Source organism: Pogoniulus pusillus, chromosome 13 (genome assembly GCF_015220805.1).
Source record: "Pogoniulus pusillus isolate bPogPus1 chromosome 13, bPogPus1.pri, whole genome shotgun sequence".
Lineage (NCBI taxonomy): Eukaryota > Metazoa > Chordata > Aves > Piciformes > Lybiidae > Pogoniulus > Pogoniulus pusillus.
In genome coordinates, this window is record NC_087276.1 from 10414932 (window position 1) to 10439917 (window position 24986).

General features: G+C 46.6%; 1 protein-coding gene across 2 annotated transcripts in view; it reads right to left on the minus strand.

The window, feature by feature from the left end:
- Positions 1-24986, minus strand: part of IFT80 (intraflagellar transport 80) — an 85939-nt gene that overhangs the window by 47592 nt on the left and 13361 nt on the right. For both annotated transcript variants that reach the window (XM_064152946.1, XM_064152947.1), the window contains exons 6-8: positions 16794-16903; positions 14717-14806; positions 13253-13390 (exon numbers count right to left, since the gene is read on the minus strand). In XM_064152946.1, the coding sequence (XP_064009016.1) occupies positions 13253-13390; positions 14717-14806; positions 16794-16903 (338 nt within the window). The remainder of the gene's footprint in view (positions 1-13252; positions 13391-14716; positions 14807-16793; positions 16904-24986) is intronic.

Consider the following 24986-nt stretch of genomic DNA (forward strand, 5'->3'; position numbering starts at 1 on the left):
GGGGGGTCTGGGGTACTGGCTGGAAATTACTTACTGTAAGAAAAAAGATTTGTGGGCTTGCAATTTTATAAGAAACATAATAGATGCCACAGCATGGTGGGGTTGGTAGGGACCTCTGGAAATCAGCCAGTCCAATACCCCTGCTGAAGCAGGGCACTCACAGCAGTTTGCCCAGCAGCACAATGCCCAGGGAGAGTTGGAAGGTCTCCAGACAAGGCGACTCCACAACCTCCACAACTGCTCCAGGCCTCCAACACCCTCACAATAAACAAGTTTCTCCTCCAGCTCAGGAAGAACCTCCTGGCTTCCAGTATGTGCCCACTGCCCCTTGTCCTGTCCCTGGGCACCACTGACAAGAGCCTGGCCCCAGCCTCTTGCCCCTCACAGCTGCTTTAGCTCTTGCTGAGCATTGCTCAGATGCCCTCTGAGGCTGCCCTACCCCAGGTTCTCAGCCCCAGGGCTCTCAGATTTTGTTCCTCAGAGCTAATCCAGGGCCCTCAGCAGCTTTGTAGCCTTTGCTTGATTCTCCCCAGTAGTTCCCTGTCTCTTTTGACCTGGGGAGTCCAGAACTGGAGCAAATACTCCAATATTACTGCAGAGTTGAGGAGCAGGAGATTATCCCTTGACCTGCTGGCCACACTCTTCTTCATGTACTCTAGGACACCATTGCCCTTTTTTGGCCCCAAGGACACATTGCTGGCTGATGTTGACTTTGTCCCCCAGTATTCTGTGGAGCTGGTCTCCAGCAGGTCCCCTCTCACCTGTACTGGTGCAGGGGGTTGCTCCTCCCCAGTTGCAGGATCCTACACCTGCCCCTGTTGAACTTCACAGACTTTTAGGAAGATGTTAAACCAGACTTTAAAACAATAAACAGTTCTGAACTATTGTATCTTCAGAAGTGTGTAACAGAGTATTTTAGTATAACAGAACCAAGGAGAGAATAACCAAAACTGAACACAAAACAGGTGTGGCCTCACCAGAGCCAAGTCCAAGGGACAATCACCTCCCTGCTCCTGCTAGACACGGCATTTCTGATCCCAGCCAAGATGCCTTTGGCTTTCTTTGTCACCTGGGCACACTGCTGGCTCACATGGAGTTGTTTGTCTATTAGAACACCCAGGTCCCTTTATAGCAGCAGCTCTCCAGCCACACTGCCCCAAGCCTGTACCACTGCTTGGGATTGTTGTGGCCCAAGTGCAGGACCTGATATTTGGCCTTAATGAAGCTCATGCTATGAACACTGGCCCATGGATCCAATCTAACCAAGTCCCTCTGTAGAGTCTCCATACCCTCCTCCAAATCAACACTGCCACCCAGTTTGGTGTCACCTGCAAATACACTACTGACACACTCTGTGTCTTCATCAAGGGCATCAATAATTGTAAGGAAACAGAATGGACTGGAAACTCAAGCTCCCAGTTGTGCTTTGTAAGCTGACCTCCTGAACCCAGGCTCTTCTGCTAGGCAGCAGGGTGAGCAGAAGACAAGGTCAGCGCTGCCTGTATTTCCCCTCGCAAGGACTCAGTTTTAAGGGCCCAGCTTCCATGTCCCTTGGCTGACAGTCAGCCCATTCAGCCAACCGTGTCCTGGGCTGCAGCAAGAGCAGCGTGGCCAGCCGGGCAGCGAGGGGACTCTCCTCATTTACTTTTGCTCTCCTGAAACAACACCTGGACTACTGTGTACAGTTCTGGAGATCCCAGCACAGGGACACAGAACTGTTAGAGGGAGTCTAGAGGAGACCATGAAGATGCTCAGAGGGCTGCAGCAGCTCTGTTATGAGGACAGGCTACAAGAGTTGGGGTTCTGCAGTCTATAGAAGAGGAGGCTTCAAGGAGACCTTGGAGTGGCCTTCCAGTATCTGAAGGGGGCCACAGGAGGGCTGGGGAGTGACTACTGACAAAGTCTTATAATGACAGGATGAGAAGTAATGGGTTTAAATTGGCAGAGGGGAGATTTCAACTGGATGTTAAAAGAAGTTCTTTCCAGTGAGGGTGGTGAAACACTGGCACAGGTTGCCCAGGGAGGCTGTAGATGCTCCCTCCCTGGAGGTGCTCAAGGCCAGTTTGGATGAGGTCTTGAGTGACCTCTTCTATTGGGAGGTGTCCCAGCCCATGGCAGGGGGTTAGAACTGGATGAGCTTTGAGGTCCCTTCCAACCAAAACCATTCTGTGATTCGCTGCCTGGATGAGCCAGAGAAGGGAATAGTAGGGGCTTGGAGAGAAGTCCACAACCTGCTCTCCTGCCACAGGGGGGGTGAATTCTGTATGAAACATTCCTCAGTGATTAAGAGCATAATATTTAACTGTCTGACAGTCTTGCATGGAGAGTACGTGGCTGCAGGATTATAAAAAGCACACTTAGAAAATGCTCTCAACATCCTACAGCATGAGATGCATTTTTCACAGCTGGCCAGATGTGAGCTATCTGGGCAGAGTTTGGAGAAGTAAGGCTATTTCAAAAGTGAGGATTGGGATCCTCTCAAACAGACAAAGCTAGAAATGGGTAGATTTAGACTGGATGTTAGAAAGAAGTTCTTCACCATGAGGGTGGTGAGAGCCTGGAACGGGTTGCCCAGGGAGGTGGTGGAAACCTCATCCCTGGAGGTGTTTATGGCCAGGCTGGATGAGGCTCTAGAGAACCTGATCTAGTGTGAGGTGTCCCTGCCCACGACAGAGGGGTTGGAACTAGATGATCTTTGTGGTCCCTTCCAACTCTGGCTGATTCTATGACACGGCTGTTTCAAAGGTCATTTCCCGAGGATCAAGAAGCTACCCAGCAGTCAGAATGAATAATGAAGGGGCATCAAGCCATTGGCTGAGAAGCACTTTAAGGAGCTTGAGGAATGTTCTCTGGAGCTATTTTTTTTCCTTATGCACAGCAGACAGACTGAGCTCTGAAAGGGATGTGTTTCCAAATCTACTTTTTTTTTTTTTTAGCCCATGGAGGCTTTTTTAATTATTATTATTCAGCTCCAAACACTGCCAGGTTACAACCTGTTTTTTTCTTTAAAGAATAATGCATAAAGCAATCACAAAGTTTCCTTTTCCATCTCTTTCTGAAAGCTCTCAGTATAAATTCAGATGACTCCAAGGATCTGGGCTGCCCTGCAGACGCCTGCTGCATTTATCATGTACAGAAAAGGTTTCAAGGGAAATAATTTAGCTTTGCCATGTTTAACATAGGAATCATTTAAAAACCCTGAAATGGTTGGAATGCATTTCCTAGACACACTGAGTTAAACAAAAGGGCTATGAGTCCGATTCTGTGTGAATCACAGACTCACAGAATGCTTGGGTTGGAAGGGGCCTTTCGAGGTCATCCAGCCCAACCCCCCTACAGTCAGCAAGGGCAGCTGCAGTTAGAGCAGGTTGGTCAGAGTCCCAGCCAACCTGACCTGCAATGATTCCAGGGATTGCCACCTATCTGGGCAACCCGGGGCAAGTTCTCACACCTTCAGAGTAGGAAAATCCTTCTTTTCCTCCAGTCTGAATCTCCCTCTTTCAGCTCATGTCCCTCAGGACTACATCTACACGTTTCTTGCCAGGGATGGTGACTTCATCAGTTCCCTGGACAGCCTGGGCCAGGGCTTAGTCACTCTTTCACTGAAGAAATTGTTCCTTGTATCCAGCCTGAACCTTCCCCGGTGCAATTTGAGGCCATTTCCACTTGTCCTATCACTGTTTCATTGGGAGAAGACACCAACCCCCAACTGGCTCAAATCTCAGGGAATCTTTCAGGGAGCTGCAGAGAGCCAGAAAGTCTCCCCTCAGCCTCCTCTTCTCCAGGCTGAACAACCCCAGCTCTTCAGCTGCTCCTCCCCAGCCCTGTTCTCCAGACCCTTCCCTGCTTCGTTGACCTTCTCTGGACCTCCTCCAGTCTCTCAATGTCATTCTTGGAGGGAGAGGCCCAAAACTGAACACAGCATTCAAGGTGTGGCTTCTGCAGTGCTGAGTCCAGGGAGACAACCCCTGCCCTGATCCTGTTGGCTAGCAGGACTAGGATGATACCAGCAAATCTACCCAGCATCACAACCACAGAAACATCCAGGCTGGCAAAGCCCCTCAGGATCACCAAGTCCAACCTAGAACTCTACTCTACAAGAATCACCTTAAACCATATCCCTAAGCACCACACCCAAATCACCCTTAAACACATCCAGGGTGGGTGACTCCACCACCTCCCTGGGCAGCTCATTCCAGTCCCTGACCACTCTCTCCATGAAAACCTCTTTCCCAAAGTCCAATCTAAACCTATCCAGCCTCAGTTTCAGGGCATTCCCCCTTGTTCTGTCTCCGATCACCTGTGAGCAGAGACCAGCAGCAGCGTCTCCACAAAGTTCCTTCAGATAGCTGAGGACAGCAGTGAAGCAATGAGGTCTCCCCTCAGCCTCCTCTTTTTCACACTAACCTTCCCCAGCTCCCTCAGTCACTCTTTAGCAGATTTATTCTACAAACCCTACACAGCTTCCTTCCTCTGCACTGGCTCCAGCACCTCCACATCCCTCCTGTAATGAGGTGCCCAAAACTGAACACAATACTCAAGGTGCAGCCTCACCAGAGCAGAGTTCAAGGGGACAATCACCTCCTTGCTCCTGCTGGACACAGTATTTTTAATCCAAGCCAGGATGCCTTTGGCTTTGCCACCTGCACACACTGCTGGCTCATATTCAACTCCTGTCTATTACAGCCCCCAGATTCTTTTCCACCAGTCAGCTCTCCAGCCACACTGCACAATGCAGTGTCCCCTGAATTTACTAAGAATCTTTGCCCAGTATTTTGCCTTTTATTTTGTTGGTTTTATTTGCTTTTTATTATTTTATGATGAGCACCTCTGAAGTCTCAAGATAACCCACACCATGGCTCAGAGAGCAAAATGGACTAACAGCAAATAGAAGCTCTTGTCCTTTTATGCTCTCATTGATACAAAGCAAGACAAATGTGCTAGGATCACAGGTTAGGTGTTGGAAGGTACCTCCAGAGATCATCCAGCCCAACCTCACTGCCAGAGCGGGATCACCCAGGGCAGGACACACAGGAACACATCCAGGTGGGTTTGGAATGTCTCCAGAGAAAAAGCCCAGAACTCAACACAGTATTCCAGGTGTGGTCTCACCACAAAGGGTAGAGTAGTGGGGGATGGAGAATTTCTCTAGACCTGTTAGCCAGGGATGGCAAAGAAAGTGTCAGCTTCTCTGAAACTGAGATCTCTGTCCATTTATTTCTAAGAGAAGGCTCTGATTTCCTTCTTCCCCACAGGGCATTTCAGATTAGTGCAGAGGTAGCTGCCACCTGAAGACCTCCTCTAGCCTGCATAGCTGGCAATCAGCTCTCACTGCTTCTGAGTGGTGAACTGACACTTCAGTGTGAACTGCCCAGCAGCTTGTCATCAGAAAATGGTTGTTAGCTTGCTGATGTAATGGAAGGCAAATTGGATTTTACAAGATTACAAAAAAATCAATTATCCAAAGCAAATCCATCCTTAAACACATTAAAAACATTGGAACATGGGCACATATTTGGAATCAGCTCATGGGAAACATCTTCCAGAGTCTCACTACCCTCACACCAAAGAGCTTCTTCCTCAGCTCCAGTCTCACCCTGCTCTGCCTCATCTTCAAACCATTCCTCCTTGGTCTGTCACCAGTCAACCTCAGCAAAAATTCCTCTGCAGCCTTCCTGCAAGATCCCCTCAGGCACTGGCAGGCAGGTCTAAGGTCCCCTGGTGTCTTCTCCTCTCCAGGCTGCACACCCCCAGCTCCCTCAGCCTGTCCTCACAGCAGCGCTGCTGCAGCCCTTGAATAATCTTTGTGGCCTCCTGGCCTCTTTCCAGCAGCTCTGTGTCCTTCTTGTGCTGGGGACACCAGGGCTGGAGGCAGGATTGGAGGTGAGGTCTGAGCAGAACAGAGACAAGGGACAGAATCCTCTCTCTTGCCCAGCTGTCCACACTCCTCCAGCTGCAGCCAAGAGCACTGTTGGACCTGACTCTAGTAACTAATGTGAGTTATCAGCAAGTGAGGTATGACCTCCAGGTGAGGAATTAAGCTGTGTATTAGAGGAACAAACAGAGGACAGCTGAATTCCTCCTGAAATCCAAGCACATTCTCCCAATTATTAGCTGCAAAGGCTAAAAATAGGATGACAAACTGTCCCAGATAAATTCTTAACCTTTGGAAACAAAACACTGATGGAGCTCTTTAAATAGATTATTGCTTCCATAGATGATCCACATGCTTTCATTGTCTTCCAGAAGTCACATTAGCCAATTCTAATAAATTAAAATATGCCAACTTGGAAAGGATTGGTCAACAACAGAACTCCATGGGAAACTTATCTGGAATATTTTTTTTCTTTTTATTGAGCCTCAAAGAATTCAGGCTCATAGCTGTTAATAAAGGTGGATGAAATAGAGACAGGGCAGAGAAAAAAAAACAACCCAACCTAATTTTTGTTACTCTGCCAAATGTGTATCTCTGAAGAGAGACTAAAATTAAAATGTAATGGGATCAAAGTGTAACTCTATAGGAAACAGATTTGATTGAGTTTTGATAGTGCTTAAGTTTAGCACAGTTCAGCACCACCAGAATAATACAGAAATCACAGAACCACAGAATGGCTCAGGTTGGAATCTCAGAGCTCAGCTGCTCAAACCTCCCCTGCCATAGGCAGGGACACCTCTCAGCTAGACTCATCCAACTCAGGGCCCCATCCAATCCGACATTCAACACCCCCAGGCAGGAGGCAGCCACAGCCTCCCTGGGCAGCCTGTTCCAGAATCTCATCACCCTCACATGGAAGACCTTCTTCCTCAGCTCCAGTCTAACCCTGCTTTGCCTCAGCTTGAAACCATTCCCCTTTGGCCTGTCTCTAGACATCCTCAACAAAAGTCCCACTGCAGCCTCCTCTAGACTCACTTCAACAGCTCTATGTCATTCTTCTGCTGCAGACACCAGAGCTAGAAACAGTATCTTACTGTGGTCTACTATGCAATCTTAAAGAACAGCTCATGTTAATGTTACAACAGGCACACAATTTACTGCCCTGAATGGAAATCATGGCTACTAAAGCCATCAGCTTTCATAAATATCCAAAACCTTCAACTCTTGTCAAAGCTGCTCTACAGACAAAAGCTTCCTTGCACTTAGATGCTTGCCCCCATTTATCAATTAAAAAAAGAATGAAAAAAGGACAAGCACAACTATTTTACAACTTTTTGACAGGGGCTTGTAGTGATAGCACAAGGGGCAAAGTCTTTGAGCTGCAAGAGGGGAGACTGAGACTGGAGATTAGGAAGAAGTTCTTTCCAGTAAAGGTGGTGAGACACTAGAACAGGCTGCCCAGGCAGGTTGTGGATGCACCCTCCCTGGAGGTGTTCAAGGCCAGGCTGGATGAGGCCTTGAGCAATTTGGGCTAGTGGGAGGTGTCCCTGCCCATGGCAGGGGAGTTGGAATTGGATGATTTTGAAGGTCCCTTCCAACCCAACCCATTCTTAGAATCTATGAATTTATTCAATATATGACCAAACCTCAACATCAAATTAAGGAACATCCATTCAGTTCAAGTCTGTGTCTATTTGGAGGCAGAGCTGAACAGAAATTTGTCACCACACAGCTTCATATTTGAGCCATGGGGCCACATGTTCCAGGTGAAGTGGTGGGTGAGGAGCAATTGTTACTCTTGCAGAAATTATTTCCTTCACTTTCTGTCGGTATCAGGCAATATTCCCTACATTTTGTTAAGTTTTCCAAAGTTTTGCAATAGACTTTCTAGCAAAATGAGCTCTCTCCTAAAGCAAAGCACAGGATCACTCCAAGATGGAAAATCTAAGCCAATTGAGAGGGCCACAATTTGTCCTGTAATGAAAGAGCTTGCAGAATGTATAGAATCATTTCAAAACATCAATATCATTTTGGAAAAGACCTTTCAGGTCACCCAGCCCAAACATTCTCTGACTCTGCCAAGGCTGGGGCTAAACCGTGGCCTTCAGCACCACATCTCTTTGAAACACCTCCAGGGATGGGGATTCAAGAACCTCCCCGGGCAGCCTGTGCCAGTCTGAGAACCCTTTCAGGGAAGAAGTTTCTTCTAATGTCCAAATAAAACCTCTCCTGGGGCAACTTCAGGCCTTTTCTTCTTGTCCTGTCACTTGTTACCTAGGAGAGGACACCAACCCTCACCTTAGGAAGAAGTTCTTTGGACATTAGTTAAGAAGTTGCTCTCTACAACTACCTGAAGGGACGTTGTAGCCAGGTAGAGTTTGTCTCTTCTTCCGAGCAAGCAGGGACAGAACAAGAGGACACAGCCTCAAGCTGCACCAGAGCAGGTTTGGGCTGGATGTTAGAAAGTTCTTCACAGTAAGCGTGACAGGCATCAGAATGAGCTGCCCAAGGAAGTGGTAGAGTCACCATCCCTGGAGGTGTTTAAAAAGAGGCTGGATGAGGTACTTAGTGCCACAGTTTAATTAGAAGGCATTAGGTGATAGATTTGACTCCATGATCTGGAAGGTCTTTTCTAGACTGGTTAATTCTGTGATTCTGTGAAGTTCTTTACTATGAGGGTGGTGGAACACTGGACTAAGTTGCCTGGGCATGTGGTGGAGGCCACATTCCTGGACACGTTCAAGGTCAGGTTTCATGGGGCTTGGAGCAACCTGATCTGGTTGGGGAAGTCCCTCCTGACTACCAGGCTGAGGGTTGGACTAGATGTTCTTGAAAGGTGTCTTCCAACCCAATGCACTCTATGATTCTATGACACTTCTAGGCTCCCCATGGCATTGGGAAAGCAGCCTGTCTTTGGATATGAAGGGTATGGGCCATTTTCTAAGACTTATATGTGAGAGCAGAGTGGGGAAGGAGGAAATCAGTGGATTTTAGTCATTCCTACCATCTCTTGCTGTGTAAATATTTTGACCTGATCAGTAATGTCAAGGGAAGCATGCAGAGCCACAGGAAATAGCTTACATAAATGAACTTTTTAAGCGCTGCCTTCCGTCCCACTGATGAGATCCTGGAAAGCTGCGAACATCAGGAAGGCTAAAATCTACCCATCAATACATCCAACTTCACATTTATATGTATACACACTTTAAATTCAATCTTAGTGCTCTCTGCAAGATTCCAGGCCTGACCAGGCAACAGAACTGAACATTAAATAGATTTTCTTCAGTATTCTGTAGGATAATTATTTCTTTTACAGAGTCAAAGAATGGTAGGGGTTGGAAGGCACCTGCAGAGATCATCCAGTCCAACTCCCTGCCAGAGCAGGTCACACAGAAACACAACCAGGCAGGTTTGGAATGCCTCCAGAGAATAAGACTCCACAACATCTTTGGGCAGTCTGTTCCTGGGCTCTGGCACCCTCATCATAAAGCCTCTCCTGATGCTGAGGTGGAAGCTCCTGGGTTCTAGCTTGTGCCTGCTGCCCCACTGGCAGTCTCACTGGGCACCACCAAAAGGAGCCTGGCATCTTCATATTGACACCCACCCCTCAGATATTTACAGACATTGACAAGGTCCCCTCTCAACCTTCTCCTCTACAGATGACATGGCCCCAGGGCATTCAGTCTCTCTTTACAGCAGAGAAGTTCAAGTCCTTTCATCATCCCTGCAGCCTCTGTTGAACTCTCTGAAAGTGGATCCCTGTCACTCTTGGAACCAGAGAGCCCAAAACTGGACACAGCATTCCAGGTGCGCTCTCACCAGGGCAAAATAAAGCAGGAGTAGAACCTCCCTAGCCTTGCTGGCCACACTTTTCCTGATGCACCCCAGGGTGCCATTGGCTCTCTTGGCCACAAGGGCACATTGCTGGCCCATGCAGAACCTGTGGTCCACCAGGACTCCAAGGTCTTTGTTCATGGGGCTGCTTTCCAGCAGGACAACCCATAGTCTGTGCTGGTGCCTGCTGTTCTTCCTCCCCAGATGCAGGACTTTGAACTCTATGAGGTTCCCCTCTGCCCAGCTCTCAGCCTGTCCAGATCTTGTTGGATGGCAGCAGACCTGCTGAGGGTCCACTCCATCTCCTCAGCCAGGTCACTGATGAAGATACTGAAGAAAACTGGGCCCAGTACTGATCCCTAGGGAACACCAATGACCACAGGCCTCCAAATGGACAACAATAATCTCCTTAACACAATAATTTATTTTCCACATATTTCTGTTATTTGGGTTGAAGTGATTTTTAAATGAAGAAATAAAACTTCCAAATTAGATTTGGAGGAGTTTGGGTTTGTTTTTAATTTTTGCCATGAAGCTTCTAGAACAAAGTATCCATGCAGAAAGGAGAGGAGCACAGAGGGAATTGGATTGAATTATGCCCCCAAACTGAACACACATGCTAGAGAAGAGTTAATGATATATATATCGCCTGATGGCTCCCTGAGGAGCAATTTGCCAATACAGCTCCATTACATCAGACATCATAAAAATGTCTGTGTTGACCAGTAAAAGCCAGGTCTGGTTCTCTTCAAACTCCATCATTCTGGTGGTATGTGAATCATTCTTCCTTTCCCCCCCCCCCGCTCAGTACCAGCAGAGCTACTTCTTTAGTAACTATTTATATTCAATGTCAGAAAAGAAATTTTCATGAAGGAAAAAGAAATACACAAAAAAATCGTGATTTGGAAGATAATAAATTCTCCTCCCTAGCTGCTAAGCAGACAAAAGCATCTGGCAGTAGCTACTGTGCATGCCTTTGTTTCTTGAAGAGTGGGGTAATAAAGCAGGTAAAAGAGCCCTTAATTTGATGGAAAAAAAAACCCAACAAAACCAAAAACAAACTAGCTGCACTGAAATTTCAAACAACATCCATGAGCCTGTTCAGTATTAAATGATGATTAAAAAAAAAATTACTGGGTCTGAGCTAGCAGGAGCTGGAACCATACTGACAGCAAATTGTATTACAAAATAACCAGCAAGAAAAACAGTTCAGGCCCTGGGGAGCAGAAACAAAAGCTATATGCTAGAAAACATCAACCATGACAGCAGAAACAGAAAGGCACCATTTGTCTTACTTCCTTTCCTGCTGCACCATCCTTTGCCACATTTCAGCAGAAATCTGGCCTGGGAGCAGAATGCAGCTTGAATTGTTGCTCTTAGCCACACAGCTGCATACTTGCTTTGCTTTGGGTTTATTTCAGCCTATTTATTTCAGTTTATCACTTGCTGGTGGAGATCAATGATACCAGTATGCCAGATCCATGATGAGGTATTCCCCAGATAGGCTGGATGTAGGACATGGATAGAGAGCAGCCCTGAAGAGAAGGACTTGGGAGTGCTGGGAGTGTAAAGCTCAACGTGAGCCAGCACTGAGCGCTGCCAGCCCAGAGCCAGCTGTGTCCTGGGCTGATCCCTAGCAGCAGGGGCAAGGAGGGAATTCTGCCCTTCTGCTGTGCTCTGCTAAGACCCTCCCTGCAGTGCTGGGGCAGCTCTGGAGTCCTCAGCACAGCAGACAGGGACCTGTTGGAGTAGGGCCCCAGGAGGCCACAGCAATGCTGGCAAGGCTGGGGGTGCTCTGCTGTGAGGCCAGGCTGAGAGAGTTGGGCTCAGAGAGAAAGCCTAACTCTGGCTTCCTGGTGAGAAAAAGACTCCAGAGCATCCTGCCAGGATTTGAAGGGGGCTGCAAGAAAGCTAGAGAGCGGCTTTTGAACAAGGCATGGAATGACAGGACGAGGGGCAACGGCTTCAGACTGCAAGAGACTGGCTTTAGATGAGACCAGGGGAAGAAATTCTTCACAGAGTGGGTGGTGAAGCCTTGGAACAGGTTGCCCAGGGAAGCTGTGGAGGCTCCAAGCTTTGAAATGTAGAAAGCCAAGTGGGATGGAGCCTTGAGTGACCTGGTCTAGTGGAAGGTGTCTTTAGCAATGGCAGGGGAGCAGGACTAGATGATCTCTAAGGTCCCCACTAAGCTAAGTCATTCTGTGGTTCCTCAGCCACATCATTTCCAACGCCGACAACTAAGGAAAAAAGCTAATTAAGGAATGGTTCTTCTATTTTCTTTTTTATGATAAGATTATTGTTGTATACTCTTTGCTTTTTATGGTCAACAGCTGCATTTTATGATTGCCTTGTAAGAGATGCTTGTAAGCAATTTTGCTTTTAATGTACAAAAGGTTCAAACCCACATTTTAGCGTCCTGCAATCAAGGTGGTGTAAAAAAAATTATCCAGCCTAAAACATATTTAGAAGTGTAGCTAAGCAGATCAAGGATGAACCCACTAGAAGACTGATAGAATCACAAACTGACAGACACATCTAGGTTGGCAAAGCCCCTCAGGATCACCAAGTCCAACCTAGAACCCCTGCTCTACAAGATTCACCTTAAACCCCAGCCCTAAGCACCACATCCAAACCACCCTTGAACACATCTAAGGTGGGTGACTCCACCACTTCCCTGGGCAGCTATTCCAGTCCCTGACCACTCTCTCCATGAAAACCTCTTTCCTAAAGTCCAATCTAAACCTATCCAGCCTCAGCTTGAGGCCATTCCCCCTTTTTCTGTCTCTAATTACTTGTGAGTAGGGACCAGCAACATCCTCTCCACAGTGTCCCTTCAGGTATCTGCAGCCAGCCATGAGGTCTCCCCTCAGCCTCCTCTTTTTCACACTAAACATCCCCAGCTCCCTCAGTTACACCTCATCAGATTTACTCTCCAGACCCTTCCCCAGCTTCCTTGCCCTCCTCTGGACCAGTTCCAGCACCTCCACATCTCTCTTTTAATGAAGTGCCCAAAACTGAACACAATATTCAAGGTGTGGCCTCACCAGAGCAGAGTCCAAGAGGACAGCCACCTCCCTGCTCCTGCTAGACACAGTATTTTTAATCCAAGCCAGGACACCATTGGCCTTCTTGGCTGCCTGGGCACACTGCTGGCTCACATTCAACTGCCTAGTACAACCCCCTCTGGCAGCTGTTTCTGCCAGCAGCTTTCTAGCCACACTGCCCCAAACCTGTAGCATCGCTTGGGGGGGTTGTGACCATGACTAGAATAGAATCATGGAAACCCAGAATGGCTCAGGTTGGAAGGGACCTCAGAACTCATCTGCTCCAACCTCCTCACCATGGGCAGGGACACCTCAGCTAATCTTGGCTGCTCAAGGCCTCATCCCACCTGGCCTTGAACACTCCCAGGCAGGAGACAGCCACAACCCCTCTGGCAGCCTATTCCAGAGTCTCACCACCCTCATATTCCTGAGGAATGTTTACTCTGTGATTCAAAATGTGTCCAATTCCACACTACTGCCTCTCAGGGCTGCTACTTACCCCAGTTTTATCGCAGAGACGCAAAGTATGGAAAGATCCCACAGCAAACAGCTCTCCATCTGCAGCCCAAGCAATAGATGTAATAGGATATTCGTGGGGCTGGGAGCTGTAGAGGAGACGTCCAAAACTGTCCCAAACCTAAAAAAAAAAATGTATCTATATGAACATGGTTTGAGTCTACCTTTATTTATCCTCCAACTCATGAACACAGAAGTAAACTCTGTAAATTATTTCAGTGTCTTTTGTGTAATTAGAAAAGTCATAGAATCACAGAATGTTAGGTATTGGAGGGGACCTCAAAAGATCATTCAGTCCAACCCCCTTGTCAGAACAGGATAACCCAGGGCAGGGCAGGTCACACAGGAACACATAGAGGCAGGTCTGGAAAATCTCCAGAGGAGACTCCACAGCCTCACTGGGCAGCCTGCTCCAGAGCTCTGGCACTCTCACAGTGAAAAAGTTTTCCCTTCTGTTCCCATGGAGCCTCCTCTGCTCCAGCTTGCCCCTCGTACATCAAATCTATTAAAGTTCTTTCCTCTTTAAAGCTTGCTCCTAATCAATATTGGTTTCTTTCATGCAATAGACTCTGCTGCTATGGCAAATATTATATTATGCTGGATAAAATATTTGGAACTCAGGAGTTTTGTTTCCTGCAAATGACTGTAAAACAACCACAAGGTTTATTCTCTATGCACTCCTTTCTCAGCAATGTGAAGCATCTCTGCACATTTCCAGATCAAAGAGATTTTTTTCACTGATTGAAGCCAACAGAGTATCAGGAAGTGAATTCACAGCATCCCAGCAATGGTGAGGGTTGGAAAGGACCTCTGGAGATCACCCAGTCCAACCTCCACTGCTAAAGCAGGGCACCCACAGCAGCTTGCCCAGCATCATAATGCCCAGCAGGGCTCTGAAACTCTCCAGAGGAGACTCCACAACCTCTCTGGGCAGCCTGCTCCAAACCTCCAGCATCTCCTCCTGTTCAGATGGAATTTTCTAGTTAGTTCCTGTTGTCCCTTGTCCTGTCACCAGGCACCCCTGACAAAAGTCTGCCCTCATCCTCTTGCCCTGACCCTTTAGATATTGACAAGCATTGAGAAGACTCTCAGTCACAGAATGGAGTGATTTGATTGCAACACTACGATCAGCTCTTTTTTTAATGTCTTCATTATGGACGTTTTTCTCCCAGCCACTACACACTCAGGAGAGACAGAACCAGGAGCTGACACAATTAAAAGCCAGTTCCTGCTTTAGGGAACAAACATGCCACATGCTTTCTGGTTTGGATACTGGATATCCCCAACCAAAAATTTCCCAAGAGTTTAACTGAGGCTCCTCTAAGAGAAAAGAGCAGATTCATCTCCTCTAATGTTCTAAGCAAATATTCAAATTGGAAAGTAGCAGAATGTCAGCTATCTCCTTTGGTTAACTAGTTTCCAATCAAAAAGTTAAACCAGTGCTCACCTTATATTTACAGTCTTCACCTCCAGAAAGAATAAGATCATTAACTGAGTTCCAGTCAGTTTTCAAAATGAGTCCATCATGGGCTTTCCACTGAAATGGAGAAAAAAAAGTCAATTAAAGGTAGATGTAACAGGTCTGACATCTTTTGGTTTTCATAGTCAGCATAAAAGCATGGAATGGCTTGGGTTAGAAGAGCCCTTGAAGATCAACTAGTTTGAAATCCTTTGCCATGGGCAGGGATACCTCCCACTAGCTCAGGCTGCTCAAGGCATCTTTTAGAAGGCAATCATAAAATGCAGCTGTTGACCATAAAAAGCAAAGAGTATACAACAATAATCTTATCATAAAAAAGAAAATAGAAGAACCATTCCTTAATTAGCTTTTTTCCTTAGAAAATGCTAAGAGCTGACAAGCACATCTCATGGGGAGATCACAGACGCAGTTGCCAGGCATTAGAAGTGATATGGCTGAGGAATCACAGAATGATTTGGCTTGGAGGGGACCTTAAAGATCGTCTGGTTCTGCTCCCCTGCCATTGCTAAAGACACCTTCCACTAGACCAGGTCACTCAAGGCTCCATCCCACTTGGCTTTCTACATTTCAAAGCTTGGAGCCTCCACAGCTTCCCTGGGCAACCTGTTCCAAGGCTTCACCACCCACTCTGTGAAGAATTTCTTCCCCTGGTCTCATCTAAAGCCAGTCTCTTGCAGTCTGAAGCCATTGCCCCTCGTCCTGTCATTCCATGCCTTGTTCAAAAGCCCCACCTGAGCTCTCTTGCAGCCCCCTTCAAATCCTGGCAGGATGCTCTGGAGCCTTTTTCTCACCAGGAAGCCAGAGTTGGTCTTTCTCTCCAAGCCCAACTCTCTCAGCCTGGCCTCACAGCAGAGCACCCCCAGCCTTGCCAGCATTGCTGTGGCCTCCTGTGGCCCTACTCCAACAGGTCCCTATCTGTGCTGTGCTGAGGACTCCAGAGCTGCCCCAGCACTGCAGGGAGGGTCTTAGCAGAAGGGCAGAATTCCCTCCCTGCTGGGGATCAGCCCAGGACACAGCTGGCTCTGGGCTGGCAGCACTCAGTACTGGCTCAAGTTGAGCTTTTCAACCTCTAGCACCCTCAGGGCGTTCTCCTCAGGGCTGTTCTCCATCTATTCTCCACCTCATCTATTATCCATCATTTACTACCCTTCTAGTGTAGATCTGAGTTTCCAACAGTACAAATGCAAAGACATTTTCTCTTCTGCAGCAATACAGCCTGAAGAAGACAGAATGAAAACATTAACTCCCTGCACTAAAAGCCTCTTCAAATGACTTCTTCTCTATCTTTCAAGCCTTTTTGCAACAGAAGGGAAAGCTTCCTGTATCTTTTTGCTCATCCTTTGTTTGGGTAAAGGGAAATGCTTAATCACATGCCTTAAGAATATCCAGAATACAAATTTTCAGCGTTTTTTAGGTCAGAGAAATTAATAATGTCAGAAAAACAAGAAAAAAGGGAGAAAGGAGAAATGAATAGGATATAAATGGCATGGGAAATTCTAACACAAACATTTTATGTGCTAGAATTATAGGAAAGACAAGAGCTGATGGAGTGGGTCTAGAGGAGGGTCATGAAAATGATCAGGGGCTTGGAGCAGCTCTGCTACAAAGACAGGCTGAGGGAGCTGAGCATGTTATTCAGAGTAGAGAAGAGAAGGCTCTACGGAGACCTAACAGCAAACTGCCAGTATCTGAAGGGGGCTACAAGAAGGCTGCAGAGAGACTGTTTGCAAAGGACTGCAGGGAGAGGACAAGGGCAATGGCTTTAAACTAGAGCAGAATAGATTTAAATTTGATGGTAATAACAGGTTCTGCACCATGAGGGTGCTGGAACACTGGAACAGGTTGTCCAGGGAGGTGGTTGGGGCCTCATTCCTGGAGATATTCAAGGTGAGCCCAGACAAGGCTGTGGGCAACTTGATCTAGTGGAGGATGTCCCTGCTGGCTGCAGGAAATTGGTCTGGATGCCCTTTGGAGGTCCCTTCCAACCCAGACCATAAGTCAGAAAAGGTTTTCACTTGGAAGTGTGAGACAACCATAACAATACCTGCAAAACTTTGGCGTTTGGCTGAAGAGGTTTAATAATCAGCTGCTTCCCTGAAGTGTAGAGAACTTTTTCAGAATCAGGTCCCCAGGCTACTGAGTACACTGGAGTTCCTGTGGGCAGAAAGAAAGAGAACAGTTCTCAGGGCTTCTCTGATCAAAGCATGCAGAAACTGCATTGCAAGCTCAACAAGGGCCAGTGTTAGGTCCTGCACATGGAGAGGAACAACCTCCTGCACCACTACAGGTGAGGGGGAGCTTGCTGTGAAGCAGCTCCACAGAGAAGTACCTGAGAGTGCTGGGGCACAAGTTCTCCATGAGCAAGTAATGTGCCAAGAAGGCCAACAGCATCCTGTGGTGCTCAAAGAAGAGCACAACCAGCAGGTCAGAGGAGATTGTCCTCTCACCCTGCTCTGTTCCTGGTGAGGTCACACCTGTATTTTCCTGCCTATAGCAGGGAGTTGGAACTAGATGTTCTCTGAGGTCCCTTCCAACATAAACCATTCTATGACTCTTTGATTCTGTTCTGTCCTGTTCTGGGCTCCTCAGCTCCAAAAAGACAGAGAACTACTGCAGAGTCAAACAAAGAGCTATGAGGTTGCTGATGGACTGGTGCATCTCTGTGAGGAAGAAAAGCTGAGAGCCCTAGGGCTGTTGAGCCTGGAGAAGAGCAGTCTCAGAGGGCACTTGATCAGTATGTACAGTGGCAGTCAAAAGGATGCAGCCAGACTCTTGTCAGTGGTGGCCAGGGACAGCACAATGGGCAATGGGCACAAAGTGGACCCCAGAAGGTTCTACATGAACAGGAAGAATATCTTGTTTGAATTTGATGATCTTAAAGGTCTTTTGCAATCAAAAATATTCTATGATTCTACCAGTGGCCACAAGTGTGGATAGATAAAGCAGAATCACTGAATACCAGGTTTTAAGTATCCCTTAACTATTCTTGTGCCTAAGTGATTATTGCAGATAAATTATTCTTGTACCTAAACGATTCAAGATGCTTAGGCTCCCACAATGGTCATCTGGATGTGGTACTCAGGGATATGGTTTAAGGTGAATCTTGTAGAATAGGTTTATAGGTTGGATTTGGTGATCCTGAAGGGCTTTGCCAACCTGGATGTTTCTGTGATGAAGCCTCTAATAAGAGATGTATTTGTTTTATTGCACATGCAAAAACCCCAAATATCCCCTACACAAGCAGCTTAAATGCCAAATGAGAACAAATAAAAGGAGAAAGTGTGGTCCACAGACTTCACAGATTTTGCTTCCCAATCCAGATTTGTGGCAGACTGAAAGCTGCAGAAGAATACATCTAGACTAAAGCTGCCTGCTCCCTTTCAAAACCATGTTCTGTTGCAGTTTTCAAATGGCTTTCTTTGAAAACAGAAGAAAGTAAAAAATTACATGGAAAGAGCATCCAGGAAAAAAAAAATAATCAGACTTGCCAACTATGCAAATATTTTCCATAGCACTTGACAGGATTAAGTCTCCCCTGAAGAAGAAGAATCAAAGTCTTAACGCTACTTGATGCCTTGCAAATAAAAGTAAGGCGGCTCAGCAAAGAGTGTGGCCAAACAATGATCTCTGTCACTGCAAAAGCTCTGCAGTGATGGGCAGCAAAGTTTCAGCACACTTTGCAGAGTGCAGGGAGGGAGGCTCTGAAGTCCCTGTCAGGCTCTTTTCTTTGCTCTCTCTAAAACTTGCTTCCTTATCTGCGGAGAAGGGAAAGAGGAGGTTTGGTTCAGGCTCCTGCTTTTCTCCAACAGCCTTAGTGTTGTCACTGGTAGGAACGAGGACTCTAAGGGAGTGATTTAACTGTTTAAATTGATCACCTAAGTGTTGTGACACACATAGGGTAATCCAGGATCATAGAATCCCAGACTGGTTTGGGTTGGAAGAGACCTTAAAGATTATCCAATTTCAACCCCCTTGCCATGGGCAGAGACATCTTCCACTAGCCCAGGTTGACTCAAGGCCTCATCCAACCTGGCTTTCAAAACTTTCATGCTTGCAGCCTCCACAATCACCCTGGGCAACATGTTCAGTGCCTCACTACCCTCACTGTCAAGAATTGCTTTCTAATCTCCAGTCTCAATCTGCCCTTCTCAAGCTTCAATCCATTCCTCATCATCCTATCACTACATCCTCTCGTCAAAAGTCCCTCCAAGCTTTCTTGGAGATCATGTGGATCTTAGAGGTACACTAAAGATCTGGAGGAAAGAGGAAATCTGCCTCCTGGATTAGATTTGGAGGTCAGATAGAGCAGCCCAATGAACCTCAAAATATCCCATCCACATTAACACAACTAGAACTGTACCCCAGAAGTCCTGTTTGAGACATAAGAAACCTTGGAAAGAGTAGCTGTTACCATCTAAATGTTGGTATTTGACAATTTATCATTTTAGGAGAGGGAAATGAAGTTCTCAGAGCCATGCATTCGGACAAGAGGAAATGGCCTCAAATTGCCCCAGGGGAGGATTAGGTTCAACATGAGAAGAAATCTCCTCACTTAAAGGGTTCACAAAGACTGGAACAGGCTCACAGAGACATGGTTGAATCCCCATCCCCAGAGGTGTTTCCTAGAAGAGATGTGGTGCTGAGGGCCATGCTTAGCACCAACCTTGATAGAGAATGGTTGCAGTGGATGAGCATAAAGGGCTTTTTCAGCTGAAACGATTCTGTGCTTCAAAGGGACTCATGCTTTAGGGATTTAGTTAGCAACCAAGAATCAGGAATACTAGTAGGAATTAACAGGAATATTTGGCACAGGTTGCCCAGGAAGGCTATGAATGCCCTCATCCTGGAGATGTTCAAGGCCAGGCTGGATGAGGCCTTGAGCAACCTGTTCTAAAAGGAAGAGTCCCTGCCCATAGCAGGGGTTCAAACTTTAAGGTTCTTTCCAAGCCAAGTCAGTCTAGAATTCTATGACAATCACATTGATCAAATTTATTACAACAGAACAAACAAACAAATTTTAATAGCTATTTAATTTAAAAAAAAAAGGCTTAAGAAATGCTCTTATAGGGTAAAATTTTCAAGGACATATTTCCTTTGCTCCAAGAAGGACACAGAGGAGATGAAGCAGGTCCAGAGAAGGGCAACAAAGCTGGGGAAGGGTCTGGAGAGCAAGGCTGGGGAGGAGCAGTTGAAAGGGACTGGTGGTGTGCAGCCTAGAAGAGAGAAGGTGGAGGACAGACCTTACTGCTCTCTGCAGCTCCCTGAAAGGAGGCTGAAGACAGGTTGGGGTTGGTCTCTTCTCCCTAGCATCAGGTGATAGAAGAGGAGGAGATTACCTGAAATTGTGCTGGGGAGGGTTAGGTTGGAGATGAGGAAAAATGCCTTTGCTCTAAAGGTGGTCAGGGATTAGAACAGGCTGCCCAGGAAAGTGGTGGAGTCTCTATCCCTGGAGGTGTTCAAGAAACCTGTGGCCATGGCACTTGGGGCCATGGTGGTGTTGGGTTGGTGGATGGACTGCATGACCTTGGAGAGCTTTTCCAAACAAAATAATTCTCTGATTCTGTATTTGGCATATTTAGTTCCATTTAAGACAAAAAAAAAGGCCCAGAAATAGTTTTTATGGTCGTATTTCGCTGAGATTCAGCCACTTAAGTGACTGAAGTGCTCAGCCTAAATTCAACTCATACCTTACCACTCAAGCTGCTGACTTATCTCTCTGAATAAATCCCCAATTCAATTGCAGCACCATACTAAATTTGCTTAGAGCTTCCAGACAGTCAAACTCTACAGCGAGACCCAGTGTCACCACTACTGACTCTTTCAGTATGTTCCATAGTTTCTTTTAGGAAGGAATTTATTTTGTGTTACTTGGAAATGGAGATTTATGTAAATTATTTTCTTCCACTCGTCAACCATTAAAGAAGACAACTCCCAGAAACATGCAACATATATTAAAGTAAATCTGGCACTAACTATTTTTCCTCCTGGCAGCAATTTCTGTTGAAAATGACATAAATTCTGTCACCAGCTGTAGAGAAATTCTAAATAAACTCATTTTTGCCCTGCTCTAATGCTGATTTAACAATCAGAAAGGCTTTTATATTTAAACCAAATGTTGAACTTTTCTCTTTTTTTTTTTTTTATGATGGCTGACTACTTAACCACAATTTCCAGGGCTTAACAGCAGGAGCTAAGTTAACTCATTTCCTTCTGCACTTAAGAACTTGGTTGGGAAAAGGCTGCCAACACACTGCACTGCTGTGGTAAAGAAAAATTCAGCAGCAGCACAAACTGCATTGAGCTGTGCTGATGATAAAGGCTGTCAGAGCAAAAATAGGCTCTGAAGAAAGGAGCTGAAAAGGTGGAGGGAGAGAAGATGTGAAGGACATCAGCAGCACTAAGAACCAAGGGTGGGCTTTTCACATCTCAGCGCTCTGATTGCAGATGTTAACCCCACAATGAATCATTCCTCTGACCAATGCACACAGCAGAGAAGCAGTTAGGCTGGAGTTGAGTGTGGGAGTGATGGAGCAGTCATTCTGCCACTTCCAGCCACAGCAGATGCTTTGGTAACTACAGCAGTGAGTCTGAGTGAGACTTTTTACTTTTACAGGAGTAGAAATATTCCTTCAGACAACTTTTGTGTCTCTTTCTGGCAGCAGCTGCATTTCAAATGTAGATTCACAGGATGGCAGGTAGGACTGGGATCAGGTAGTCCAATCTTTCAGCTAAAGAATCTAGTTTAAGTGAGCTGGCCCAGCAGCCTGTCAAGCTGGGCCTTGAAACTGTTTAATGAAGGGGAATCCACCACTGCCCTTGGGAGGCTTTAGTTACCTTTCAAAATATAAGTTCCACGTCACAATAAACATCACAGAACCACAGAATGGCTCAGGTTGGAAGGGACCTCAAAGATCGAGGACGCCTCTCAAGAAGACAGGCTGTTGAGCTTGCAGAAAAGCAGACCCAGAGGGGATCTGAGTAATGCTCAGCAAGAGCTAAAGGACCTGTAGGTGGCAAAAGGCTGAAGAAAGCTTCTTGTCAGTGGTGCCCAGGAAGAGGACAGGCACAGACTGGAATGATGGATGTGTGGCAGGGAGCACCTCATGTAAATACTGAAAAGAACTAAAAAAGGGAAAAATGGATGTTCATGTTTTTGCAGTGAATACAAATGCAAATACAGGATGAGCATGTGGACCATGCAAAGCTAAGAGCCTGACAATGTAGTTCTAATACAAAGAGCAGAAAAAATGCTAGCACTGGAAATCCTTTCATTTCCCAAGGACATGGGAAAGCAGGTAAAAAATAAGCTCAGCCATGACATATCTCTCTTAATGTCATTAACTCCTGAGGATCCTGTCCTGATCTCCGCTACATAGCAGCTTACAGAGGGGTCTGTGGGAATTGGATCCTATAAATTTCAAAGGTTTGTGAGCCTCACAGAATCACAGAATGCCAGGGGCTGGAAGGAACCTCCAAAGCTCATCCACTCCAATGGAATGGCAGCACAGCCTTCTGGTATGGCAGCCACTCCATCTAGTTTGGTGACATCAGCAAACTTGCTGGTAGTGCCCTCTGTGCCCTCATCCAGGTCATTGATGAATATACTGAACAGAACTGGTCCCAGTACTGATCCCTGTGGGACTCCATCAGTCACAGGCCTTATCTCTGGAAGACAAATACAAGAAGATAACGATCCCCATCTGTTGTCACCAGCAGAAGGACAAAGAGCTGCTGGAGAGACACCAGGAGACCACAAAGAAGATCCAAGGGCTGGAGCAGCTCTGCTGTGAGCACAGGCTGAGGGAGCTGGGAGGGTGCAGCCTGGAGAGGAGAAGGCTCCAGGGGGACCTTAGAGCTGCCTGCCAATAGCTGAAGGGATCCTCCAGGAAGGCTGCAGAGGGACTTTTGCTGAGGGTGTCTAGAGACAAGCCAAGGGCGAATGACTTGAAACTGAGGCAGAGCAGGGTTAGACTGGAGCTGAGGAAGAAGTTGTTCAATGTGAGGGTGCTGAAACTCTGGAACAGGCTGCCCAAGGAGGCTGTGGCTGCCTCCATCCTGGAGGCACTGAAGGCCAGGCTGTCGAGTCTGAGAGGTGTCCCTGGCCATGGCAGGGAGGCTGGAGATGATTCTGAGGGTCCCTTCCAACCTGAACCATTCTAGAATTCTCTCCCATCAACTGTACTTGTCTACTGCACCACAAACTCAATAAAAAAATCAATGAAAATTCAGCCTGCATTTTTTGAACTGCAACTTTATAGGCTTGAGGAAATAACAAACAAGCAGAATGAAGCATCAATTCCCTTGAAATATCTGAAGTGAGAAATAGGGAAGAGTGTGTGTTGCAAGTTTGATGTTTTTCATCAAAAATAACCCTTCAGTTGGCTTATCTCTTGACACTGTAAGCACAAAAAAACATTGCATCTGAACCTGAACTTCCTTACCAGAATGGAAATACATCTTACATTCACTCCTGTGGTTAAAATGCCTTCCACAGGTTGAAAGAATGCAGATAATTTGTTTTAGAAAGAGATAAGGGTCTGACATTTAACCCAACCCCAGGTGCATGTGGTTTTCTGCACATACACACAAAAAAGTCAAAAGGTCACATGATCTCCCATCTCTGAAGTCTGAAAAACAAAATCCAGCTCAGGATCTTCACTTGAAATAGCACCAAAATGTTAGAAATTATGATTAAAGAGACAATTTAAAAATGACAGCCCCCAGTGGTATAAATATCCATCTGTAGCTTGGAGAATCTTAAACTGCTTTAGGTTGGAAGGGACCTTTAAAGGCTGGACTTAAAAATAATGGGATTTTCAGATGACTGGAAGAACTGGAATGCTGCAGGATGGATAATAACTAGTTACAAAGTCAAGATCAAGGTTAGGTCTCCATGGGCAGCAAGGGATGGCTTCCCTTCACTAAGATGTTTTTAGTACACTGAATTATCCAGAATCTGAAGGGAGTCTATAGGAAGGTTGGGGCTGTTTGGAAAGGGCTTGGAGTGATAGGACATGGGGTGGTGGCTTGAAACTGTAGCAGGGCAGATTTAGGCTGGACATCAGGAGAAAGATCTGCACAGTGAGAGTGGTGAAATACTGGAACAGGCTGCCCAGGGATGTGGTTGAAGCCTCATCCCTGCAGACACCTGAGGCAAATGGTACAAGATTCAGCAGAACTGAGTACAGGGTCACTTTGGCCACAGCAACCCCATGCAGTGCTACAGGCTGGAAGATGAGTGGCTGGAGAGGAGCCTGGCAGAGAGGGACCTGGCAGAGCTGTTGACAGCTGGCTGGGCATGAGTCAGCAGTGTGCCCAGCTGGCACAGAAGGCCAAGAGCATCTTGGCTTCTATCAGGAATAGTGTGGCAAACAGCACCAGGGCTGTCACTCTACTCTGTACTGGCACTGGGGAGGACTCACCACAAGCACTGTGTGCAGTTCTGGGCCCTCACTGCAACAGAAATATTGAGGGGCTGGAGTGGGGCCAGAAGAGAGCAACGAGACTGGGGAGGGGGCCCAGAGGAGAAGGCTGATGAGGAGAGGCTGAGGGAGCTGGAGGTGTTCAGCTTGGAGGAGGCTTAGAGGGGACCTTAGCACTCTCTACAACTACCTAAAAGGAAGTTGTAGTCAGGTGGGGGTCAGGGTCTGCTCCCAGAAAACTTGTGACAGGACCAGAGAGCATGGCCTGAAGCTGTGCCATGGGAGGGTTAGGTTGGATGATAGGAAGTACTTCCTGATGGAAAGGGGAATTAGACACTGGAATGAGCTTCCCAGGGAGGTGGTGCAATCACCATCCCTGGAGGTCTGTAAGGAAAGACTGGATGTGGCACTTGGTGACATGGTCTGGCTGATGTGGTGGTGTTAGGTTATAGGTTGGACTGGATAGTCATAGGTCTTTTCCAGCCTCCATGATTCTGAGACATTCAAGATCAGACTTGCAGCAGCCTTGGGCAGCCTGATCTAGTTGGAGTGCAGGGCAGTTGGACAAGACAACCTTTGAGGGTCCATTCCAAGCCTGTGCAGCATGCAAATCCATAAACCAGTCACTGGGTCAAACAGCTGAACCAAGAGCCATCAGAAGTTTTAAAGATCACAGGAACTAACCTACATCCACTTTGTGTCTTTCAAGCACTCTTGCAATGCTTTTAGAGATTTTTTTTTCCCAATTTCACCACATGAGCCTGTGGTTTGGTATAAAATATTATTATTTAAATGTTTCATTCTTTACCCTCCCC